We start from the raw sequence: 26,686 nt of genomic DNA on the forward strand, positions 1-26,686 counted from the left end.
CTTTGTTATCATTCTGCAAAGGAAGTGTCTGACAGTTTTAAGTAGAATCCAACAGTGTCTGAATACATTTTAGCAACTAACTGGCCCTCCCAGGCTCTAAGAGTTTGAGCTGCTTGGTAGTGAAATGCGGATAAAAATCATAGAATCCTAGAGTTGGAAGGTGCCTAATAGGTCATCTAGTCCAAACCCCTGCCTTAGGCAGAAAATCCTCTTACAGCACTCCAACAGGTGCTTGTCGAGCCAGTAAAGGTACTTGTGACAGATTCCACTGGAAATCTAGTTTGTCATAGTTGTCCTCTGCTGAAAAGAGCAGGTATTACTGTTTACATGAACGATATTTCTGAAGTGAGGCACAGCCCAGTCTGCAATCTAAATAATATTTGAAATTTATCAGTGCACACACAAGCACACAGAATGATAATATAGAACCATCTATTCCGAATGGATGGCACTTTTCCAAGCTTGTGAACCAAATCAGAAATCCAACTGGATAAAATTTTCATTTGTCAATGGCGAACCTGCCATGAAGTGAAAGGGGCAAATGCCCTGGGCACGGAAACTTGTGCACCTCTAGGACCACACGGAAGCCTCATGGAGGCTCCTGATATGGTCAGTAACAGAAAGATTCTCCTTAAAGAGTATGGTTGTTTTGATGCTTAACCATCCTGAATGATATCTGAACATCAAACCACATTCCTGCAGAATATCAGGAATGTCCAAGCTATCCAATCTATTGCAGCCTCTCCTTGCGGTCCAAAAATTGGGAAGAAAGATTCTCAGCTATAGTGCTTTCTCTGTGGAACATTTTAAAATGGGGATTTTATGCCTGAGGTGCTCTCTGAGCTATGTCGTTTAGGGCCCAATCCTATTTACTTTCTAGCACTGATGCAGCCATGCAAACAGGGCATGCACTGCATCCTGCAGTGTGGGGATAGTCATGAAAGCGTCCTCAATGTTAGGGAACATTTGTTTCCTTGCCTTGGGGTTGCATTACACTTGCATTGGCACTGGAAAGTTGGACAGGATTGAGCCCTTAGTCTGGTTACTTTCAGGCAGGCCAAAGAATCCTCCATCCGGGATAGCCCGGTTTCTGTGCTCTTGGAAGAGATGACATCAACTGGAAGCCTAATCCTATGAATGCCTACTCAGATTTAGTCCCAGTATAGTCAAGGGGGCTTACTCCCAGGTAAGTGTGGATAGAATTGCAGCCAAAATCTAATTTATATAACAGAAAACTAGAAGAGTATTGTTGAGAGCAAGGCTTCCTAAGGCTTCCATGGTCACTAGACAGGAAACCAAAACACGACAGGTAATAAAAAGAACTGTATGATATTATGTGTGAGTTGAAATGCTTTTTACTACAATCCAAAGGGCACAATGCTAACCCATTTTCCTGCACTGGCATAGCTGTGCCAGTGGGGCATGTGCTGCATCCTGCAAATGGGGGAAAGTCACAGAGGCCTTCTCAAGGTAAGGCAATGTTTGTTCCCTTACCTCAAAGTTGCATTACCCTTATGTTGGTGCTGGAAATTGGGTTAGGATTGCGCCCAAAATGTCCTTTTTGAGCTTAGCATGTATGTTTCTTTGTATGACTTTTAATCATTTCAAATGTTAAATTGTTCGTAGTTCATAGCTATTCATTAATGTCCCCAAAAATGTCTTAAGTGCACAACTCATTTTCCCCCAAACTCTCAGATCTGTTGTGGACATGCCAAGATGCAGAGTGCCAAAAATATATATTAGACTATTGGAGGAGGAGGTGAGAGAACTCCTTACAGTGGTAATTTTTTAATCTCTTGCTTAGAAGGATGTTTTTCGAAGGAAAATTTTGGAAGCATGTAACTGATACTAGATACGATCCCGCCAATAAGAATCTCTCCAGGCTGGTACCACTCATGTCGGATAAGCATGGGAACATCCCCCGCACACTTCTCAGCATGTGCTTTGCACACCATTGGAGGTAGCAATAGCAACAGCAACAGCAGCATGATGGATAAGCCCCCTTTTCTCCTTAATCTCAACCATGTTAAAAAAGCCAGACTTGAATCCCTGTTCCTGGAACTTGAAAGGCTGATTTAGAGGAAAAGGATGAAATTGACAGAGCCTTGCCTGTCAATGGTCCCTAATCTGAGCTGGGAATTGTACCCTACAGTTTTTATAACCACTCCCAGGCTTGCTCACTGATATTTTTCTTGTGTGTGTTTGGAAAGAGCTTTGCCCTTGGGAATCGATGGCACTGATTGCTGAAATTACAAGGGAGTACTTTAATTTTGCTATGCGTTTTTCTTACTTCCTTGTGGTCAAAGGAGGCAAACCTGTTTGCTACTCAACAGTTTCAGACTCACTCAAATTGATCAGACACAAAAGGAGATGATACAATAGATGATACATCTATTGTATCATCTCTGTTAATCCAGAGGTTCCCAAACTCTCTGGGAGTTTGGAAACAGGGGAAAGTGCTTGCGGGGGTGGGGGGCAAAGGCAGTGACGAGATTGCCGCGATCACATCGCTGCTGGGGATAGAAGGAGTTTTTTAAACTTACCGTTAGCAGTGACTTGGGGGGGCTTCAAGGAGCCCTTGGACCCTTTGCTGGGCTCCCCACATCTCAGAACAACTAAAAATAGCAATCACGGCCCACTTCCGGTTTGCAACTGCGAAACCAAAAGTGGGTTGGGATAGGTATTTTTAGTTGTTCTGAGACATGGGGGTCCCCGCACCACCTAGTGGGCCGGCAGTGCTAATGGTGAGTTAAAAAACCCTTTTTATCCTTGGCAACAGCACAGTCGTGGTGATCATGTTGCTTCCTTCACCATCGAAGTGACCCTTAAGGGGACAGAGACGGGGCTTCCCTGGCTGGGACGTCACAACATCCCAGTTTGAGAACCTCTGCCTTTAACTGTTGTTTGAAGAGGTGCAGCTTTTTATACCATTCCATGTTGAGCTGGACCAGCCCAAATTCTCTATTTTGCAAATTTAGAATTGTCCTTTTGCAATTTCATGCTCAGGAATTCTTTGAAAAGGTCAACAGGCATGTGGATGCGGGAGAACCCGTGGACATTATATATCTGAATTTCAGTAGGCGTTTGACAGAGACCCTTATCAAAGGCTGCTGATAAAACTCCACAGTCAGGGATTAAAAGGACAGGTCATTTTATAAATTAGGAACTAGTCAAAGACCAGGAAATAGAGAGTGGTTGTCAATTTGCAATTTTCACAGTAGAGAGAGGTGAAAACAGTGTGCCCCAAGGATTGGTCCCAGAATTGGTGCTTTTCAATTTGTTTATAAATGACCTGGAGATGGGGTGATAAAGTGCAGAAGGGATTGTGAAGATCTCCAGAAGGATCTCTCTGAAATGGGGGGACAGTTAATACACTTCAATAAGTAAGTATAAAGTGATGCACGTTGGGGTGAAAAAAAGTCAAAGTTTCACACATAAGCTGGTGGGTTCTGAACTTTCTGTGATGAATCAGGAGAGAGTTTTTGGGGTGTTGGTGGACAGCACGATGAAAGTGAAGACTGAGTGTGCAGTGGCTATGAAGAAGACCAGTTCAATGCTTGGGAAAATTTAAAAAAGGGATTGAGAATAAAACAGCCAATATTATAATGCCATTGTACAAATTGATGGTAAGACCACACCTGGAGTATTGCATCCAGTTCTGGTTCAGTTATGTCATTGTCAGTTACTTCCAGTGGTACTTCAAATAGGTGGGTCATGTGAAGTGGGATGGCCGAGGACAAACCTTGAGAGACATTGTTCTAGAGTAAGACCTTGGGTACTCATTCCAGAAACTTTGGAATGAATCACAATGAACAAAGAAAACAAAAGTTCATTACAGAAGAGTGTTTCATCATTCATGCAATCAGATGTTTTATTCTACATACACATCATAATGGCTGGGACATATAAGAAAAGATGATGGGATTCATCTAGGACAGTGTTTCTCAAACTGTGGGTCGGGAGCCACCAGTGGGTCACGAGGCAATTTTTGGTGGGTTGTGAAAAGTTTCCAAAATATTTTTTAAAAAACTCTTTGCTAGCACCCTTGCCCAGTTTGCAGAAGAAATTGTAGCAGAGGGAAAACTAGATGGAAAGACTGCTCTCATAGCTGGAATACTAATCTGTGAAGATGAGGTCACCTTCATACCCCAAATTAAAACGTAACAAATTCTGATTTTCTCTAGTAATTGGCATGACGTAGTTCACGTGTGAACCATGTTTCAGCCTTTTGTCTGGTCTGGAAGTTCCTCACTCAACAGGCTGCTCTCCAATTCAGCCGTCTTATACCCTGGAAGGACTGTAGCAAGGTTCAGGGGAACAGTAATTGTCTAGGGAGAGTCTAGCAAATGTCCACATACATACTATATGTAAGGTCTCTAGCAGCCTTGGGAGCGCAGGACCCGGATTTTTTAAATAAAAATATTCTTTCTTTCTTGATCTCTTTCTTTGTCTAGTAAAGATACATAGGTTGTGATAGTCATTTTTCAAAGTGGGACTCAGTGCTAAAATGTTTGAGAAGCACTGGTCTAGGATGTCCCAAGTGCTAAGCTCAGGCAGGCTCATTCACACATGAAACTAAATCGTTTCAAGAAGACAGGAGAAAAAAAAAATAGAGCTTCTACTGGATATTTGAATGCTGTCTTCTTATTAATTGCTCTCATTTGTTCAAATAAGGTCTCAGTATCAGCCACGGTGTAGGCTTCCTCATGAGGAAGCTGTTTCAACCATTCACTAATGAGGCTATACTATATCTCCAAAACTAGACGTGAGAGGGCAAAATGGATGCCATTTTTGGAATCGGCACCCCAAATATACCCAGGAATTGGTGTAACATTTAAGGAAGCTAAATGTGCTGTGGGATGCTGTGGGCATTTTCATGGCGGCAACTATGCCATGAGCCAAACACACCAGGGCCAGGAATGCATACATTCCTTAACAGTGTCGAGGAAACTGACCTGCTGCAGTTGCTCTTTCGCTAGCGAAGGAATGTAGAGGAGCTCAGCGACACAGCTGCGGGACTGCAGCTGCTGCAGAAGTCAGTGTTGGTGTACACAGGACACTTTCCATTTTAGTGTGAGCCTAAATACAATGATACTCGTCTCCTGGAATTATTTTCTATATTTGAAAGACTTTAGAGAGATTTAGGAGTGTGTTTACTCTTCCGTATTACTGTATATGGCTGCCAAAGTCGGGCAGGCGGGTAGACCTGACCTCTAAATTGGGAAGACTTTGGACATTGACATGGGCTCCAAAGACTATTCCAGCTGTTGCCAGTTTCCCCACCTGTTTTGCCCCCATTCTGCCCACCCCCACTGCCACCCCACTCTGTTTCACCCCCTTCCACTTTGGGAAGGGGCCCAAAAGAAACTTTGCACACCCTGATAAAATTCCTCTCAGAGGCCCTGCCTGCAAGGGCCTCTATGCGTCTACCTGGACTTGCACCAGGTCTGAGTAGGGGCAAGGGGAAATGCTGGGGACGAAATGGAAAGGATGATATTGATAGAGGAATCAGCGCATATAGCTGCCCTCCAAGCCCCTGAGTCCCTGATTCCCAGTGTTGTACACCAGTGAGGAAGCATCACCTGCCAGGGTTCCATGCTCACTTTGCTTCCATCCTCTATTTTTCTGGGTCTGGAGGAATGCATGAGATGCAAGGCATGTGCCACAGTATAGACAGCATTATAGATACTGTAACTATAAGATACTGGTAACATGTAAGATACATGTTACCAGTCATGCTCATTTCAAAAGAAGGTGCAGGAAGGGTCTCCAGGTCTTCCTCTCCAGTACACGTTTCTATATTTTTAAGTGGCACACCGAGTTTAGGAAATGAGCAGCCGAATGCCTGCACCCAGAATCTGTTCCTAAAATTATCTTTTCTTTTTTTTTTCCTCTAAAGGGACTATATTCTGAAGGAATTCTGTGAATCCAAGAGGCTCACTGGAATGAACGGAGAAGCAAAAAGCACCATGGAATACGGGCATCTTTTTCAGGAATCCATAGATCAGTTCAGCTATGGTTGTGAAATAGACTTTGCCTTTATGTCTTCCAATGAAGGCTGAACAAATTCCAGTTTGGGACAGCATGGGTTCCAAGACCTTTAAGAAATATTCTCCAGCATCATTATCCATAGCGAGGAGGCTGACTCATTTCCATCCAAAATACAGACATTGTTTCCGCACTGTCCAATGAACACTCGAGACAACAGATATGGGAGAAAAGGCCACTTTATTTCACATTAGCAAGAGAAGAGTAGGCTGAGACCTGCAGCATCCGAGGCAGTGAAAGCCCCTGTGGTGTGGGATGGGAACTCTGGGCGGTACCAGAAACCTCTGCCCCCAGGCAGGCATGCACCTGACTCCAAGTCGTGCCCCGCTGCAGGGCGGCGCGTCTCATCCATGTCTGTCCCTTAAGGGGAAGGCAGCCGGACCATGGACTGCGCCACCTCAAGTCACTGAGCCTCTGAGGTGGGCCCTGTGGTCCCGCCCAGAGCCCCGTCTACGTCCTCATGCCGCCGAGCCCCTGAGGACTGAAATGGGGTTCCGCCCTGCCTATGCCGCCTGAGGGTGCATGCCCAAAGTCCCATTCACTCCTCCTAACCCACACCACCTACCACAAGGAGGGGTCAGCTAGCGCTTGACCCCCCCGCTCCCAACCAGTGGCAGAAGCACCTTAAGGCTGTCCCACAGGTCCTTAAGAAAGATGTCTGCGCCTTCCTCCGACAAATGAACACCATCGCCCCTGTACAGGTAAGGTAGCGAGAACACAATTGCAGGATGCATTACCACCCTGCCACCAGTGTGAGACACAAAGCCACCAATGCCCTTGGTGATTTTCCTGTGCATCCTTTCAATCTTAGCACAGCAGAAGGCCCCTTGCCATACACGACGCTGCAAGACGTCCGACCAGACCAAGGTGGAACCAGGCAGCCAACCCATAAGGGTGGTGATGTCCTCGCGGGCTCTGTTCATCAGAGCCAGACCAGACATCCTGCAAAGGTCATTCTCACCCAGATGGAGCACCAAAACATCCAGTGGGGGGTTCACATTCAGGAACTCCATTAATGCAGGCAGCAGCTGGCCCCATCTCATCCCCCTCTTGGCTAACCAAGTAACCCGCACTGCTGGGCTGAGGCCCAGATGCGATCCGAGGAGGGTTGCAGCCACCCTCTTGCAGGCCCAAAAGACAATGGAGTGGTCGCAGATTAACACACGTACCGGGCTACCACAGTGTCCTGCAAGATGAAAGCAGAGATGTTAATGCAAGGTATCCCTGCTGCTGCTGCTGCTGCAGCCTAACATGCGTTCTGGGCCACCACAGCGTCCTGCAAGATGAAAGCAGAGAGTTTATAGCAAAGCATCCCCTTTAACACTGCTCCCCCCACAGATTGGGGAATGCCTGGAACACCAGAGTCACTGTAGTGGACCGTGCGATACTGGTCGGGAATGCCATCGTTCACGGATGTCCCCGTGGGGTAAGACAATTGGTGAATGAGGCGGTATACCCCAGGGGCCTTCTTAGGCACCACCCCCAGCGGAGAACCTTAAGGTCAGGTGGGGGGAGTAAGAAAAAGGGGCCCAAACACGCTCCAAATCCACCCCTTGGCAATTGTCCTCTGGACTATGCCTTCCATGCCCGTGACTGACTTCAAGTTGCGAGCTAAACTCACACCCTTGTGGTGTGGCGAGCGGATATGGAAACCCTGAGTGAAACCCTCCCACAGGAATACAGCCGCAGCGCGATCAGGGCACTCGTGCAGCAGCTCAGCCATCAGCGGCAGCCTAATCGGACTTGGCCTCTTTGGAATTGGATGCGTCACCTGCACCTCCTCCCTTCTCCTGACCTGAGCCTCGGCGCCTAGATTTCCTGTCCCAGTAACCCCTCGGGCAGGAGGTAAGCGGATGGTCAGCACCGCACAGTCCACAGTTGTTCAGGAACATACAACTTGATCTAGAACAGTGCCCCGAGGAGGCATACTCATAGCAGGCACATGGGGATTGAACCCGTCGGCCTGGTGCTCCCACCTGAGGCGGCCCCACCATGCACGAACTACTGTTCCTGGTAATCAGTTGGCTGCTCTCTGAGCGCTCACCCCCAGCAGCACCACCCGCCATCACGAGTTGAATCCACAACTCCGAGTTCTTCCTTTCCCAGGAAAGCTGTGGGTTATTCCCCATGCGCATGTGGAACTGCTCATCATAGGCCAACCAACCTGAACCTGAGTATCCCCTAAAAGCCCTGTGAATCAAGTCCAGGTACTTTGCTAGTGCCGGGCCTTTATACAAGTCTTTCTGCAGAACAACTCCCATGTAAATGGTAAACCCTGCTAACCAATTGGTCCAATTGCGATCAATTTTGGGCTTACGCAACGTCTGATGGTCCCGATTGCACTCCCCTGGCCTGATCTCAGGCTCTGGCTCCCTATGGAGAAGGCTGAAGAGGTCCACATACTCGCCCCTCCATATCTTTTCTTTAACTGCAGGGGCCAGATGATCCCCAAGTGGAAGAGCCTCCTACCCGTATGGCATGCGGGGAAGGGGGAGCCCCTTGAACCACCGCCTTGGAAGCTGGTGACAATAGGGGCCATGCGCCAGCTGCCAGCCCAGCCCCGCTCTGGGCAGGCAGCCCAGCATGCCAGGCTTGGGCTGCATTGGCCAGCTGTGATGCTGAGTAAATGTTCCCTTGTGCCAGCGGGAGCTCACCTGTCACTGTAACACCCGCAGCAAACTGCACGCTCACCCCCTGGGCGCCATCCTGCACCCGAGAGGGGCCCGAATGTAACACTGCCATCGTTTGTTGGGGGAGAGCCGCCAGCGCCATACCACCCTGCTGAAATGCAGCCTGCTGAGCAGCGCATCCCTACGGGGAGGCTGGTTGTCTGCCCTCCGGCAGCTGTGTAGAAACTGACTGGCAGCGGGGCTGCAGAGTCTCCCCCACTGCCAGGACGGGTGAATGCTGAAGCAATCCTGGTTGCCCCTCTGGGCCATCTATTACAGCCCCTGGGCGCCCTCGCTGATTGTGCAGAACAGCGCAACCTCCCCAGACTTCCACAACTCCAGCCAAGCCTCTCCCTCCATACTCACCCGTGTTGGCCTGGTCCCCTATGTTGGGGTTGGGAACTTCAACATATGCAGATGGAGCCACTGCTGCATCGTTGTCCGAAGAGGCCTCTGAAGATTCCCCCACTGGGGTCAAATCTGGGCCTGCAGCAGGCCTCGCAACTGCCGCTGGCCCGCAGCTCTCCAAGGCTGTAAGCCTGTCCAGAATCCCTTGCAGGATATCGGACAGGGAGGAGCACGCACACTTCTCAGGCAGGGCATTGCCCCCCACTCGGGGAGTACATGAAGGCACCATCTCCCCTTGTAATGCCATGACCAGTGCAGCTATGCTGTCCAGACCTAGCGTGGGAACCACCTGCCCCACCATGGAAGCCCCCGCGTTCCCAACAGGCACTGCGGCAGTGGGCGCCTTGCGGTTGGCTCTACACTGAGACCTACGCATGCTGACAAGAGACTGAAGCAAAGAAACAAGCTAACCTGGAAGGGAAGTGATGAAGACAAGTAGTCAATGCCAGATAAACTCTCATACATAACCCACATGAGCAGTAATTGCGCACCAAACTGTAAGGCCTCGGGGGGGGGGGAGTGTGGCAAACAACTCCCTGCCGACTACCCCAGCTGGACACAACCCTCCAGCTGCGCCTGGAACGGTGAACAAATGAAGCCCTACAGCTCCGCAAGGAGAGGGGACCCCCCAGAGGGAAAGAACCATACAACATTCACACTGCCGAGGGAGGGGGGCATGATTAAGGCACCTCTGCCAGCCTCCCCAAAATGGGGGAGAACCCCTTCGAAGGAAGGGGGCTGCCTGAAAGCGCCTCATCAGCAAGGAGAAGGGGAACGCCGCTGTCCTGAGGGGGGCGCCATGGCAGCCAGCCAAGCTTCATGGAGCTCCACTCTCCAGGAGGGGGGGTCTGAGGCACCCCGGCGACCCCCTGAGGGGGGGCAGACCCCGCCACACCACGTCGAGTATGCGGAAGGGGGGATCCAGCCCCCCCAGGAGCAGATCACGCCGCCACTGGCGGCCCAGCGGTTCCCGGGGTCCGAAGCACCCAGGCAACCACCCTTCCCTTCTTTGGGAAGGGGCCCCAAAGAAACTTGGTACCCCTTGCTAAAATTTCTCTCAGAGGCCCTGCTGGGGGCACTACTGTGGCTACTGCTGAAAGTCATACACACCAGGCCCAGGAACGCATGCACGACACTCCTTAACACAGTGTCAAATCTGGGGGGAAACCGGCCTGCTACGGTAGCTCTTTGGCTTGTGGATGTGCTTAACACGAAGACGTGTACAGGAGCTCAGAGACACAGCTGCGGGACTGCAGCTGCTGCAGAAGCAAGTTTTGGTACATGCAGGACACTTTCCGTTCTAGTGTGAAATATCCCAAAATACGATGATGCTAATTTTCTGATTTAGGAGTGCGCTCGGTTTAACACACTACTGTATCTAGTGGCCGATGCCACAAGTGCAGGCAATGTTAGCCCACACCTGCTTTAGAGCAAAACAGATGTTATCAAGCAAAGGCATGGGGAGGGATCCAACATGGCTACCGAAGCAGTCGCTCTTACGGTGTGCTCCGGTGTTTAAATTTTATTTATTGGTTTTAACTATTGTTTTATCTAGAACTGCTGTGGCAGTTTGGTCTGTGAAGGTGTCCTCCTCCAGTTCCTGATTAAAGGTATCTTTCTGGGTGCTTTTTGAAGCTTCCTTAGAAGCAATTCTGATATCTGCACTCCCTGTTCAAATGGGAAGAAAACGCCAACTTTTCCTGGAGAGTCCTGACCTTGGGTCTCCTCCCTCATCCTTTAAACAACCTAAACAATCTAAACTTGGGGATTTTTTCGAACCCACAAGGAGTCTCTCCCATGTTTCTCATGTAGAGGCCGATATAGACTTGCTGAGGACTATTGAGTATTCACGCCTCTCTCCTCTCACCAGATCTCTGATTAGAGACCTGATTGATGACCAAGTGTCAGGGAATTCCCTCCAAGTGTCAGGGAAGCTTTGCCAGACTCTGGCACTATAGAACTATTATTGTAACATTCTACCTCTATGTCCCTGGCTGTGAAGCAAATCTTCAAATATCTAGAAAATATTCTGCTTCTCTTAAAGGACCAGACACCAAATTATGTGAATCCCTACCTGCACCTCTGCAAACCTAGTTCTACTTTTAAATCTTCAGAGTCCCAGGCTTTTCTTCCTCTCCCAGAAGAGCCCCTTCTTCTACCATCCGGAATCTCTGCAACCAAGCTAATATTGGACCCCAAGAGTGTTGCCTTTTCAGTACATTATCATCCAAGGCACCCCGCGGACTGGACGCAGCTAAGGAAGGCTAAGAAATACTTGTCAAATATCTGGAGGATAAACCTTTCTAAGATAGACCTGTATAAAATCGAGAAACTGCCTTCATCTTTATGCCAGACATGCGTTCTTTTATATTTTTGATCGCTTTATGTTCCGAGTCTGATATTCTCTCATGCCCACGTTTTTAGAGACCTAGGTATTTTTCCTCAAAGACATTTTAAAAACCTGATTATCGCACGGCTGCAACCGATTAAATCCAGGAAGCCCTCTAAACTTTGCCACAACCAGAATGTCTTCTCCGTTCCTCATCCAGCTCTCCCTCTCCTCTGATGGCCCCTAGACTTAAGGACTCGAGCTGCCCTTCACTCTACACTTTTCTTTCCGACAAGCCTACTGAACTTAATGAAAGCTCTCCACCTCTGTGTCCTTCTCCTCCTTCCCTTTCACCTATTTGTGTTGTGGATCAATCTCGGCAAAGTGGTGTATTTACTCTTGTCGATGCCCAGGCGCAAGCTGTTCCCCCGAAGACTTTTCTTCTCTCTACCACGTCGTCCACCAAGCCAGCAGCCCTTTCTATGATCTCACATCCTGCTCCCCCAGAGCCTTGTACTACGGATACTTGGTCAAATTGAAATGATAAGCCTTATACGCCTGTAATCTCTGGCTCAAACAGTTGCGTTATTTCTGAAGCTCCCCCAAACATTGATGTTGATGTACCGTTTCAATGACTACTGAATTTGTCTTCATTCCCTTCACCCTCTGGATTCCCTTCCAAGTCTTCACTTTGCCATCTAGTAAGTCAGCTCAAATCAGGAGTTATATTTAAATCTGAGCTCTGTCAGGCTGCCAACCGGATCACAGAAAGGAGTCTATCGACGCCTTTGGAGAGGCCACCTCTACCTTTTGCACCTCAAAGCCCTCCTGAATCTATCTACTGCGACTCCGGTTTGATTGCTCTGGAACCTAAAAGGCCTTTATCCTCAGTGCCAACTACTCTTGATACCATAAATGTTATATCTTGGAACATCGCTGGCTGGATTCACAAATCCATGGACAAAGATTTTAAAGACTTTTGTACTCGATTTGACATAATCGCTTTTCAAGAGACCTGGCTACTGCCGGCAGCATCTCCTTCCATTCCTGGATATGCCGTCTTTGTCAAACCAGCCACCAAATCCTTGACCGGCAGAAGGACTATGAGCTACTTTAATTTCTACCCATAAAACTTCAAAGACAGAAGTTCTAGACATCCTTCCTAGCTTAAATATTCTGGCCATATTTGTGACTTGGTTTCCCTCCTTTAAATTCATTTTGCTAAATGTATATTGTCCCCCCAAGGATTTGCACTGTCCTGAGATCTCTACGTTGACTGCCTTGGACCAGGTGATGTCGGAACTGTCTGAGGAATACCCTGGTCTCCCCGTTCTATTAGCCGGGGACATGAATGCCAGAATGGGGCAAAATAACACCATCATGGGAGATAAATTGGGCCTAATTCCGGAAGAGATTACTTATCTCCCAGAGAGATCCTCACCTGATGCTGGAGTAAAGGAAGCCGGCATAACTTTATTCAGTTTGATTTATAAATACCACCTCCTTATATGCAACGGCTTAACTCCAGACCCTGGCTCTGCTTCCTTTACCCTTCTTGGCCAAAGGGGCAATAGTGTCATTGACTACATGCTGGTTTCATCTACCTTTTTGCCCTATCTTCAATCCTTCAAGGTCCTATGTAGGCCAGAAAGCGATCATATGCCAACTTCTCTGGTCATTTCCTTTCCCTCAGGCTATCGGGCAAATACTAAAGATCCAAAAGTCTCTCCTTTATTGCTATGTGAAAGAAGACTCCGCTGGTCAGACAAACTTCAGGATCAAGAATCTCGTCTTCTGGGATCCACCACTCTGTCATCTCTCAGAAACTCCATTTCCAAGGCTTCAAATCCCTTGGCTATCTATAATCAAATTACTGAAGAAATTAGGCCTCTTCTTGTCACTTCCAAGCCGACGGGACAAGAATCACATTCATATGGCGGCTGGTTTGATTGGGAGTGTATTCGACAAAAACGATTATTGGCCAGAGCTCTTAAAATCCTGAGGAGGGACTCTGCCGAAAACTTTGCCTCCTTGTTGGGGTTCCCCTCCTCCCCCGAGTCCCCAGCTTACCCAGGAAGGAGGCTTCTGGACCAGAGCAGAGGCAGCAGCCTTCCCAGCCCTCTCAGGAACAACCCTGGCAACTCCAGGTGAGAGGAGGTGGGAGGGAAACAGAGAGAGGAAGGGTGAGAGTTGTGGTAAGCCCAGGGAAGGTCAGGCCCAGAGACAGGCCCTTTTTGTACCATCCCTGTGAGGGAAGGGGAGGGGCCAAAGGGGAGGGGTCTGCCCTACATAAACCTGGAGGCCAGGGATGACAAGGCTGTTAGGAGTTAGGAGAGCAGGCAGGAGGATCTGCTGCTAGCAGCCCCTGCTCCTGACTAACAAATGCTGCCAACCCAAAGAAGGGGAACCGGGTGACGCAAGCCCCCCTTCTTGTGGGAAACTAGTCTGAGGCCTCCACAAGGGGGTCCCCCTTGGAAAGGCCAGGCAGGCCCTCCCCTCCCCCACAGGGAGGCCTCACACTCCTATATCCAACTGAGGAGAGACTATAAAAACCTTTTAAGATCTAAAAAGGCTGATCAGACTAGAAAGTCTTGGCAAGACCTTGCCTTGGCCGCGTTTGAAAAGGATTCTTCTAAGTTCTGGTCTTTGATCTCCAGAGGTATGAAGCCTCAACATGGTACTCTGGATAACCAGATAACTACCCTCCAGTGGCAAAATCATTTTTCCATTATTTTCACTGAAAATGCCAATCTAAACCTCCTATCTCCTTATTGCGATTTGGCTGCTCCTTCCCTCCGTCTCATACCCAATTGGGACCCCGTCACCTCGGCAGAAATAAAAGACTTGATATCTTCTATTCCAAACAACAAAGCCCCAGGCCCTGACATGCTACCAGGTGAACTTTTCAAACACAACCCAGACTGGTGGTGTAAAATCCTCATCAAATTATTCTCCTATATAAACCATTCTGGAGATTTTCCCCAGGGCTGGGAGGATAGTATTGTGGTACCCATTCATAAGAAAGGTTCCAAATCGGACCCCAAAAATTTTAGACCCATCAGCCTTCTTAGTGTAGCGTCCAAACTCTATACCAAGTATCTCCTACGTAAATTGGAGGAATGGGCTAAAGACAACTCGATCATCGCTGAAGAACAGGCCGGGTTCCAAAAGAGAAAGTCCACATTGGATCATAGTTTTGTTATCCACCACTTGATCCACAAATACACCCAGACTGGCAACAAAAGACTTTATGCTGTTTTTGTTGACCTTACCTCGGCATTTGATTCTATTAACAGAATGCTTTTATGGCAGAAGTTGTCTGCAACCAACATCGATAGGAGACTTCTTCTTCTAGTGCAGAGGATTCATACAAACACCAATCTAAGAGTCAGACTTAGGACATCTGGCACGCTCTCTGAGAAAATTTCTACCGACAAAAGGGAGTTCGACAAGGCTGCCTATTGGCTCCTTTTCTTTTCAATTTTTATATAAACGACATCGTACATGCTCTCCAAGGACCAGAGTTTTTCCCTCCTGTGATGGGGGACACTAAACTTCCAATTCTCCTGTATGCTGACGACATAGCACTTTTCTCAACTACATCTATTGGGCTGTGCAGGTTACTGTCTAGATTAAGCTCCTTCTGTACACAGGAAAAACTGTCCATAAACCACAATAAGACCAAAGTGGTCTCCTCATTTAAATATGGCCAAGCTTAAAGTAGCTCATACAATCCAATCTTTACTACACTTTATGAGAACTAAAGGAAGTAACCTTGTGACTCCTGCGGTAGAGATTTTTGCTAAGAAAATAATCCCCCAAATGATTTTTGGAACAGAAATCTGGGGCTACTCAAAAACCTCTACATTAGAATCAGCCCAAAATGCTTTTATATGTTTATTATTAAATGTCCCTCGGCAAACTTTATCCCCTCTTCTCAGAGTGGAAGTGGGTTTAATTTCGATAGGAGCACACTGTTATACTGCGCTAGCTCCGTACTGGTATAAATTAGCAGCAATGGATGACTCCCGTCTTCCCAAGATGTGCTTCAGAGATCAACTTATTAACCCTGCTCGGCTATCCTGGGCAACTTTAGTAAAACAGATCATGGAGAAATATGAAATAGTCACGGACACTTTACCTTCCTATATATCCAAAAACGTTAAGGCTATGGTAAAAGATAAAATTCGACTTTACCATATGAGACGTGACTTGTGTGATATTTCCAGCTCAACTTACTCATCCTGGCTCCCATTGTATAAGTTATCATTTGTATCAGAAAATTATTTAACCTATCTTACAGTTCCAGCATTGCGCAAAGCCTTTACTGCCCTGCGCTTTCAGTGTATGCAGACTACGGTCCTTGAAGGCAGATATAAAAATACTACCTACCATCTTAGGACTTGCATTTGCAACTCAGGTGAAATAGAGGATATTTCTCACTACCTATTAAAATGTCCTTTATATGAGCTTTCTAGAACAAAATATCTATTTAATATCATTGCTCTGCTCCAAGAGAGATCCACCTCAGCCTTAATCTGCTGGCTTCTTGCTGACTCTGACACTGACATCACTTATAAAGTTGCTGTCTTTGCCCTTGTGGCAAAGAAAATAAGAGCCAAATTTTTGTTGTCTTAAACTCAAATTTCTCTGTCCTCTTTATTAGTTTGCAAGATCCCGACAATTGTTTAAACTTTTTTCACTTTTGAACTATTCCGAAAATATCCTCTATTTTATGGTTTTGACCTACGTTAAGTATTAAAATCATTTGCCTAATTTTACGTGTTTTGTAGGTTGCAATGCTATTGTGTGCTTTTATATGTATATATTGTAATATGTTCTCTCATATATTGAAATGACCTATGGTTATATAATAATAAATTTCAATTCAATTCAAAGCAAAGCCATGGTGTGCTGTTGCTTGATAAAACCTGTTTAGCTCTAAAGCAGGGGTAGGCAAACATTCTGACAGGAGGGCCACATCATTTTGCTGACACTGTGTCGGGGGGGCTGGGAGAAAAGAATTAATTTACATTTCAAATTTGAATAAATTTGCATACATTTTCATAAATGAATACATTAGACATGGAACTTATATGAATGAATGAATTTGATTGAGCTTATTTATAATACACATGAGTACTATAATACAGGCTGCAATCCTAACCACACTTTCCTGAGAGTAAGCCCCATTGAACAAAATAGGACTTACTTCTGAGTAGACCTGGTTAGGATTGTGCCCAAAGGCATGTAGAACCACATGAGAGCTATGCACTGTTTCCCACACACCTCTTGCACCGTGAAAACATACAGACCAAGCCAGAAACGCATGGAGACATTAGTTGTTCAGAGGCAATGGGAGGGCATTTAAAATCAGGCCCAGGGAAAAGCAATAAAAACACATGGAGACTATAAAAGGCCTTACCCTAATTTGACCTTACTTGTGTCTGGCATTTGCGACCAGCATGGAGCCAGCATGGGCTAACGTGGACCAGAGGCTCATTGGAGACTGGGGTATCCCTGTGGGCTGGATTTGGGGTCCCCAAGTGCTACAAATGGCCCGCAGGCAGGGGTCTGCCCACCCCCTGCTCTAAAGGAATCCTCTGTTAGCGCAATTGGGGGAAGGGCAGAGTTAAAATTCTTCCATCACCACTGAACTCGGTATTTGGCCTTTGAAAAGACCATTTCTTTTAATTTTCAGGTTCGGCCTCTGCAATTAGATAGTGATTATCCTGATCTTCCTCAATGAATTGTTGTAATATGGATAAATGAGAAAATGTAGATGCACAATTTTCAATATTATACAGTGCACTGTAATTGTTTGATAGTATTATGCCAGGGACTAGATGGGAAGCCACTGAGACATGATTAGCCATGGGATTCATACCCCCTTTCTATGCTGAAGCCACTGTTCCTGACTCGAAGACGACTATGAATAAAATAATTCAAAGTAAAACATTGTTATTTTAATAGTTTTAAGTTAACAATAAAATAGGATACTCTGGGTTCAGCTCTTGTTATTCCAAAATTTCACCCTGAGCTTCTGCCAGGAAACCAAGAAAAATGCAACCTATGGCATAAGTACATTTTCACAATGTTTAAACTGAGAGTTTTTATTCTAGGTACAAATCACAGTCATTTTGTTGGAGGGGGGGGTGCGTAGATTAGATTCTTATGTATAATCATCCCAGGCTTCACCTTTGGACAGAACACCAGCTCTTTCCATATGTCAGAGACAGGAAACTGAAGGAAAAAGACTGATTATCAGATATCTCATTTTTGTCTTCTTATTAACTGTTCTCGTTTGTTCAAATCAGGCCGCAGGAGAATGATGTAGCATTTGGGAGAAAAGATGCAGCCTAGTAGCCCAGCACTGGAGGCCAAGATGGAGAAGATCTCTACAGCCACCATGGCTTTTCCCCTTGTGCTCAGGTAGGTTGGCACAAAGGACAACCAAACGCTGCAAAAGACCAGCATGCTGAAGGTAATGAATTTGGCTTCATTGAAACTGTCTGGCAGTTTCCTGGCTAGAAAAGCCACACTGAAGCTGACAGAGGCCAGGAAGCCCATGTAGCCCAGGACAAAGTAAAACATGGTGGCCGAACCTTCATTACATTCCACCACAACTTCTCTAATCTGTGAGTGCATGTCCAGCTCGGGGAATGGAGGAGAAACAGCCAACCAAGCAGCACATATGCCTACTTGAAAAAGAGTGCAGGATAAGACAATAAAGTGTGCCAATCTTTTCCCCACCCATTTCCGGAAAATGTTTCCAGGCTTGGAGGCCATGAATGCCACCACCACTGTGATGGTTTTGGCCAAGACAGACGAAACAGCAACAGAGAAGATGAGGCCAAAGGCTGTTTGCCGGAGAAGGCAGGTTGTGTTTGTAGACTTTCCGATGAAGAGCAATGAGCAGAGGAAGCAAAGAAGGAGGGAAGTGAGAAGAACATAGGTGAGGCTGCGGTTGTTGGCTTTGACGATGGGAGTGTCCCTTTGCTGAATGAAGATTCCCAGCACCACAGCTGTGATCACAGCAAAGAAAAGAGCCAAGGCAGCTAAAGTCATGCCCAGGGGTTCTGCATAAGATAAAAAGGTTGGTGTCTTGGGAATGCATCCATCTTGGTGCTTGTTTGGGTAATGATCTTCCATGCAAGGAATACAGTAATCCATGTCTGGAAAAAGAACACATACCACCTTCAAGCTACTATAATTGTTACCAGGAATGACGATCTGTTCTTCCAAGAGTGTCAGTGCTTTCAACACACTAGCAGCCCAATCTTATGGGCCTGCTGTGCTGCTGGAAGGGTGGTGGTTGGTGGGAAGAATGGGTAGGGGGGTGGGAGGAACAGGGTAGAGATCGGGGTGTGATGGAATGTGTGTCAAGGATGGGAAGGGGGCATTATCAGCTGCAGCATCTTTGCTGATATCCTATCCTTTTTCCTGGCCTCAACCCACCCAGTGGCAGCCCTGGAGAGGGTAGGTGGGAGGCAAAAGCCCCAGGTGCCATGCCTGTGGGCCCCATGGTGGTGGAACTGCTGTGCCTGCTGCAGCACTGCTGCTGCCACCTGCCCCTCAGAGCCATTCTGGGGGCAGGCAGAAGCCCCATGCTGCATTCAAGGGTGCTCCGGAAGCCTTCTGAGTTCTCCGGAGTGCCCTGTTTAATGGTGCTCCAGAGGACTCAGAATGCTTTCAGAGCACCTACGAATGTTGTGTGAGGCTGCAAAGCTCCTCAAAGTTCAGTCCCAGGCAGGCTCTTTTTTGACCTTTTTTTTTAAAGTCCCAGGTAGGACGTAACCCACAGCCTCCAGCAGGGGGCTCACTCCAGGAGCTTAACTGTGGGTTAAGTCCTAACTGGAACTTAAAAAAAAAAAGGTCAAAAAAGAGCCTGCCTGGGACTGAACTTTGAGGAGTTTTGCAGCCTCAAATGGCCCCCCTTTTGGCAACTAGCAACCAACCTTTATATTTTGCAGCCATGGAGCACCTTCCCACCTAAAAAAAATTATTCCTCATAGGGATTTGAACCCCAAGCCTCTGGCTCCACAGACCTGCAATTTAGCCATTGAGGCACCAGAGCTCTTAGGCTCAAAGTGTTTGGAACTAACACTTGAGGCACTGATGGCCACCAGCTGGGCTCAAGACCTTATATATTTGTTCTGAACACTTTAACTACTGTACAGGCTTTCCTATAGCCCAATGGAGAGAGTTTCCTATAGCACAATGGAGCACCTCCCAACCTAAAAAAAAAGGGGTGTTTCACTCCAGCTGTGGCAGGAGTGCTTTTGCTATCAGGGAGCTCACACGGGATGGACGTGTGTGTGTGTGCGTGTGTGTGTGTGTGTGTGTGTGTGTGCGTGTGCGTGTGCGTGTGCGCATGCACGCGTATGTGTATAAAAAAAGGTTTAAAAATAAATAAATAAATAAATAAATAAATAAAAAGTTGTGAGTTCCTGCACCTATTTTTTTACAAAAAAGGCACTAGATAGGATTAATCCAATTCAAATTTCTAAACTATACACAGCTTACCGGTTTGATTTGAGATCTTCCCTTCTGGACACGGAGCACAATCATAGCAGCAAAATTTCTCCCCTTCCTTCCTTTTCCTGCTGGAACCAGGTGGGCAGTTATCATTACAGAGAGACAAGGGTGGCACCTGTCCTTAAATCAAGGAAGTTTTAGCATTAACACCAAGCATGTTTGGGGAGTTTTGGTGTACAAATGACGTGCCAGTTAAGAAGAGGGGTGATGACAGTGTATAATACTATCCTTGAGCTCACAGGTGGCACATTTGGTCAAATGTTCTCAGAATTATTTATGACAAAAACATAAATACAATTAGAGGATGATAACAGTTTCCACACTTGGATGGAGCCCTGGTGTATTGAGGTCAAGAAGGAGAGGTAGCAGTTGTTTCCTTGACCTGGCCTTTGCTGCCCCTTGAGTCTCATTGGACATTTGCCAGTTACGGGTCTGAGTGGACTCAGAAGGATGAATCCAGGCTAGGAAGGGGGATCGGATTTTGGCAGCAGTGCTGCTGCTGACACCACCCCTTTCCTGGCCTTGATCTGCTCTACTCCTTGCTTGCGTCTCCACGCCATTCTGCCCACTTGCCTCCTTGTTCCACTGACTCCAGAGCACCGCCCACCCCTGTACCAACTTACCAGTGCTGGGGTACTTGAGGTGGCTACCAGCATGAGGGTCTGGTCTTTCATTTCTTACAGTGGCAGCTAGGCAGTGTGTTACAGTACCTTGATATATGCAGTGCTCAGAAAACACACCCAGTCACTGAAATATGCATTCTGGCGGGGGAGAGGACCAGTAGGATTGGGTCACTTATCTGACCATGCTGTTTTTGAGCATTGCAGGGCTGGGGATCCTTCTTTTGTGTCACTTAACAACTTTGTTCGCTACTAGAAGATGGCTTTTCTCCACAGGGTTCAAAGTGCTGCACAAGCAAGATGCAGTCACACATGGAACTTTTCAAGGATCACGCAAGGCTCCTTGACAGCTAACTTGATAGTGTGGGTAGGGATGAGTGGGCTGACAATAAAAAGTGAGGCTTCTGCTTGAGTCTTGGGCTGTCAAGCTGTTCCGGGAGCCTGTATTCAGCTGATCACTTCCAAAATTCAGGGCCCAATCTTATGCGTATTACACCAAGCCATGCTGTGTTGGTTCTCTTCTTACACTGGCACTGACTGCCACTAAGTAGTCAGTGCAAGTAGCAAAACATCAGGAGAGGCAGGAGGGGATGGAAAGAGGGCAACTGGGAGGTAGAGGGGTGGAAGGGGCAGGAGATGGGAAGATATCGTCCCATTGGATATCTTCATCCCCTTCCTGGACCTGATCCTGCACACAGGTCAGTACAGAATTGTGACAGCAAAATAGATGTTGAAGGTCTGAATATACCCCTCTGTGTTGTGGATATTTACCTCTGAGTAAAGGAACAATTGTTCCCTTACCTAGAGAAGAACTCTGCAACTGACCCCCACCTTAGGATGCAGCGGTTGTTGTTTTGGTGCTGGTGCATCTATGGGGGTGGTGGTGAAAATGATAAGTTTGGAATAAATGTGCCTCTAAGGACTGCAGGGAAATGTACAGGTGAGTAGGAACTGGACCCCCAGACACCCACTGCCACCTACCTGTGTCTCTCTGCACATAGTAAAACAAAATTTCAAATTTTGCCAGGAAATATTTATCTTGCAAAAAAACAAGATTCCCCAACCTGAATAAAATAGTCAGGCCACTCAATTCCATCCACATCAATGGCAAATGTAATGCCTGAATCAGCTTGAAGATTCAAACTCCCCACTTTGACTCTGACATAGGAGTCATTCCTGAAAGTGATCACGTTTGTAATATCAAATCCAGCCACTAATTCTCCATGTTCATTGAACTTAATTTCCTCTCCACAACTGTTGTTGAACGAGAGCCTCAGAAGAGGTGAGTGGAGCTGGGTGGAAAGAGGCATGAAAGCATCAGGTTTAAAACCTACAATAATATTCCTAGTAAGCTGGTCTAAACTGAATTCCCCATATGAATTTCCTTCTTAGAGTGAAAAGGGTTTGATAGATTATTCTTTGACAAGTTATATTCGACCATAGCTTCTTTAGGGAGCATGTAAAGGAAAGATCCTAGCCAGATTCTATGCCAATTCATTGCTTGAGTTGGTTATGATGCTGATTGGGAGAACTTCTGAAAAGAACCACATGTCCTGGTAGAGGGAGGGCTTCTCAGCATCTATGGGCTGATCCAGGGCAGTAGGGCCTAGTGGTTAGCACACTCATGCCTTTCCTGCCCCCCTCTTTCCCCTGCTTGGACACTCAGCAGAATGCAGAAAAGCTTTGGTACAATGTCACCTCTGCCACCAGCCAGGAGATCAGGCTAGAGAGAGGGGCTAGCTGGGCAAAGCCCCCGCTTTGAAAAAAAAATTGAACCTCTGCGTTTTCTATTAAAATCATTCTCATACTAGCACTTGTAGAGGAAGTAGATGTGACAATCCACAGTGCTGTTCATTTATACTGTAAACAAATTACTAAAAGTCTAACCAAAAAGGGAAAAATGAAATGGTGGATAAAAGCAGATAAAGAGGAAATAAACTTGGCTAAGGGGTATTCCCAACTGCACTTATAATTTATGCCAGCAGATGGTGATGAGGCACTTTGTGTTGCATGTTATAAGGACCAGCTGCAAGTTAAATCTGAGGACATAAGAACAGCCCTGCTGGATCAGGCCATAGGCCCATCTAGTTCAGCTTCCTGTGTCTCACAGTGGCCCACCAAATGCCCAGGGAGCACACAAAACAGCAAGAGACCTGAATCCTGGTGCCCTCCCTTGTATCTGGCATTCTGACATAACCCATTTCTAAAATCAGGAGGTTGCACATACACATCATGGCTTGTAACCCGTGATGGATTTTTCCTCCTGAAATTTGTCCAATTCCCTTTTAAAGGCATCTAGGCTAGATGCTGTCACCACATCCTGTGGCAAGGAGTTCCACAGATTAACTACACACTGAGTGAAGAAGTATTTTCTTTTGTCTGTCCTAACTCTCCCAACACTCAATTTTAGCAGATGTTCCCTGGTTCTGGTGTTGTGTGAGAGGGAAAAGAGCATCTCTCTATCCACTCTGTCCTTCCCAGGCATAATTTTGTATGTCTCTGGGCGCAATCCTAACTCACTTCCCAGCACCGACATAAGGGTAATACAACTTTGAGGTAAGGGAACAAACATTGCCGTACCTTCAGGAGGCCTCCGTGACTGCTCCCCATCTGCAGGATGCAGCACATGCCCCACTAGCACAGCTATGCCAATGCTGCAAAATTGGTTAGGATTGGGCCCTCAATCTTGCCCCCTCTCATGTGCCTCTTTTCTAGGCTGAAGAGGCCTGAATGCATTGTGGAAGGACTACAAATGGCAAAAAAAACCATAAGCACTGATGATCTCTAGCTAGACTTATTCCTGCCTTTTCAGGGTTATCCAGGTATCCAACATTTTCACTCATCTTCAGTGAGTCCCTTCCACCCAGAGCCCACTACATGGGCTTTGGGCTTCTGGAAGAAAGAGAGCACTCCTTCTTGTCAGCTTGGAACTTTTAGTGTTAGGTTTTAACACAGTCACTGGTTTACCCGACGAAGTCTTTCCTTCCCGGAGGAGAACTGGCAGGAACATGAGCCAAGCAGCTAGTTCATTCCTGATTCAAACTTTCAGACTCAAATGGAAGAGAAAAGCGAAACAAAAATGATGTTTTGCAGAACAGAGGACTGCAAACCTGCTGCTCCCAGCATCTGAATGGCACAGTAAACTCCCCCAAATGCAGAGAAATGCACAGGAAAAAAAAAAAACAGGGGAACTTGGGGAACACAACCAGTCAGCTATCACCTTTCAGGAACCTGAGGACTCACAGTAAAATGGTAATATTGGATTGACAGGATTACCTGCCAGGGCTCCATGTGCAGTCTTTTTCCATTCCCTCTTTCTTCATATCTGGCTCTGGGGGAAGGCAAGTGATGCAAGGCATGTGCCACTGCATAGACAGCATTATAGATACTATAGCTGTGGCCTGTCATGCTCATTTCAAAAACAGGTGCAGGGAGGCTCTCCAGCTCCTCCTCTCCGGTACATTGTCTTCTACTCCTTGGAGGCACACCAAGTTTTGGGAACGAACAGCCAAATGCATGCTCCCAGAACATCTTCATAAAGCCATTACTTTTATCCTCCAAAGGGTCTATATTCTGAAGAAAGTCTGTGAATCCAGCAGGCTGATTGGAATGAATTGAGAAGGAAAGAGCACCATGGAAGAGAGCATCACGGAATGGCTGAATATTAACTATCTTGTAATAGATGTTGCTTGTAAAATCAATCTGGGCTGTCATAATCCACAATTTACCTTCAGGGGGTTTAAATCCAGGAATGACCAGAGGAATCATATTTATAGAGCATATAGTGGTCGTCAATGATACAATATTTGGAATGTCCCCATAGAAAACAATTGCATTGGCTTTACTCTCCAGGAACACTGGCATATTGTTCACAAGTTCTTGGAGAAATTCAGTTATTGTCACAGCATGAATTCTCCATTTATGCCTTTCAGTGAAGGCTGAACAAATTCCATTTTGGGACAGCATGGGTTCCAAGATCTGTAAGAAATGTTCTCCAGCTTCATTATCCATAGCAAGGAGGCCAACCCATTTCCATCCAAAATGCAGACATAACTGGACAATTCCCCAGTACTGAAGGGCTTCATTGGGGACCATGCGATAAAAGGAAGGCAATTTGGACTTGTCCTTCTTTTCTGGTTCAAATGAGCCATAGGAAAACTTGAAAAATAGAATCCAGTTACTTTAGGCATGAAATAGGATTATTTGAAATTCATATTATGTACTCGCTTAGAAATTAATTTCTAACTCACTTTTTTTTAAAGATAGAAATCCTCATGGCTGCTTGGGTTGAATTATAAATGTACTTGCCAGTCTTTAAACTGTTTCAAGAAAAACTGTGTATTTTGTCCCACTTTTACAGAAGATAATTCAATTATTTATTTTTTATTTTTTGAGGGGGAAAAACATATTTGGGAAGGCTGAAATGTTTGTGCCATCTGATATACTCCAAAATAGAAAAATTCTTAGATTTCACTTATCTCTTTAATCCTACATATATTTTTTCAGAAGAGAATGTTCCTGCCCTGAGTACCGGGTGACAGATCTAATCATAAAAGAAGGGAAAAGTGACTTGCATGTGAAATGAAGAAAAGTGTTTGTGGCCCTCCCAAGGACAGTTCTTACCTGTGGAATCTTGAAAAGACCTAAGGTGTTTGCCATATATGAGGAGATATCAGAGTAAAGTCCACCAACGGCTCCAATTAAATTTTTCTTGGAGCCACAGTTGTAGTTGGGGATGAACCTTGATGATTGAAAGAGCAGGCCCAGAATATTGCGGTAGGTTGTCCTTGCCACACCGTAGCTGTCATAGATATGAAATCCCAGAGTGATATTGGGCAAGATTTCAGAGTTTTCATTGATCTCATCTATGGCAAAAGCCAAGGCCAGGATGTGCTGGTACATCTTTGTTATCATTCTGCAAAGGAAGTGTCTGACAGTTTTAAGTAGAATCCAACAGTGTCTGAATACATTTTAGCAACTAACTGGCCCTCCCAGGCTCTAAGAGTTTGAGCTGCTTGGTAGTGAAATGCGGATAAAAATCATAGAATCCTAGAGTTGGAAGGTGCCTAATAGGTCATCTAGTCCAAACCCCTGCCTTAGGCAGAAAATCCTCTTACAGCACTCCAACAGGTGCTTGTCGAGCCAGTAAAGGTACTTGTGACAGATTCCACTGGAAATCTAGTTTGTCATAGTTGTCCTCTGCTGAAAAGAGCAGGTATTACTGTTTACATGAACGATATTTCTGAAGTGAGGCACAGCCCAGTCTGCAATCTAAATAATATTTGAAATTTATCAGTGCACACACAAGCACACAGAATGATAATATAGAACCATCTATTCCGAATGGATGGCACTTTTCCAAGCTTGTGAACCAAATCAGAAATCCAACTGGATAAAATTTTCATTTGTCAATGGCGAACCTGCCATGAAGTGAAAGGGGCAAATGCCCTGGGCACGGAAACTTGTGCACCTCTAGGACCACACGGAAGCCTCATGGAGGCTCCTGATATGGTCAGTAACAGAAAGATTCTCCTTAAAGAGTATGGTTGTTTTGATGCTTAACCATCCTGAATGATATCTGAACATCAAACCACATTCCTGCAGAATATCAGGAATGTCCAAGCTATCCAATCTATTGCAGCCTCTCCTTGCGGTCCAAAAATTGGGAAGAAAGATTCTCAGCTATAGTGCTTTCTCTGTGGAACATTTTAAAATGGGGATTTTATGCCTGAGGTGCTCTCTGAGCTATGTCGTTTAGGGCCCAATCCTATTTACTTTCTAGCACTGATGCAGCCATGCAAACAGGGCATGCACTGCATCCTGCAGTGTGGGGATAGTCATGAAAGCGTCCTCAATGTTAGGGAACATTTGTTTCCTTGCCTTGGGGTTGCATTACACTTGCATTGGCACTGGAAAGTTGGACAGGATTGAGCCCTTAGTCTGGTTACTTTCAGGCAGGCCAAAGAATCCTCCATCCGGGATAGCCCGGTTTCTGTGCTCTTGGAAGAGATGACATCAACTGGAAGCCTAATCCTATGAATGCCTACTCAGATTTAGTCCCAGTATAGTCAAGG

General features: G+C 46.2%; 1 protein-coding gene across 1 annotated transcript; it reads right to left on the reverse strand.

The window, feature by feature from the left end:
* Positions 1 to 17,727: 17,727 nt before the first annotated feature.
* LOC136653693 (vomeronasal type-2 receptor 26-like) lies at positions 17,728 to 24,707 on the reverse strand. Its single transcript, XM_066630577.1, has 4 exons — positions 23,889 to 24,707; positions 21,677 to 21,904; positions 19,981 to 20,107; positions 17,728 to 18,629 (listed from the first exon to the last, which is right to left on the reverse strand). The coding sequence occupies exons 1-4, from the start codon at positions 24,705 to 24,707 to the stop codon at positions 17,728 to 17,730; spliced, it is 2,076 nt and encodes a 691-aa protein (XP_066486674.1).
* Between the last annotated feature and the right edge of the window lie 1,979 nt (positions 24,708 to 26,686).

Source organism: Tiliqua scincoides, chromosome 5, assembly GCF_035046505.1.
Source record: "Tiliqua scincoides isolate rTilSci1 chromosome 5, rTilSci1.hap2, whole genome shotgun sequence".
In the NCBI taxonomy this organism is placed as follows: Eukaryota; Metazoa; Chordata; class Lepidosauria; order Squamata; family Scincidae; genus Tiliqua; species Tiliqua scincoides.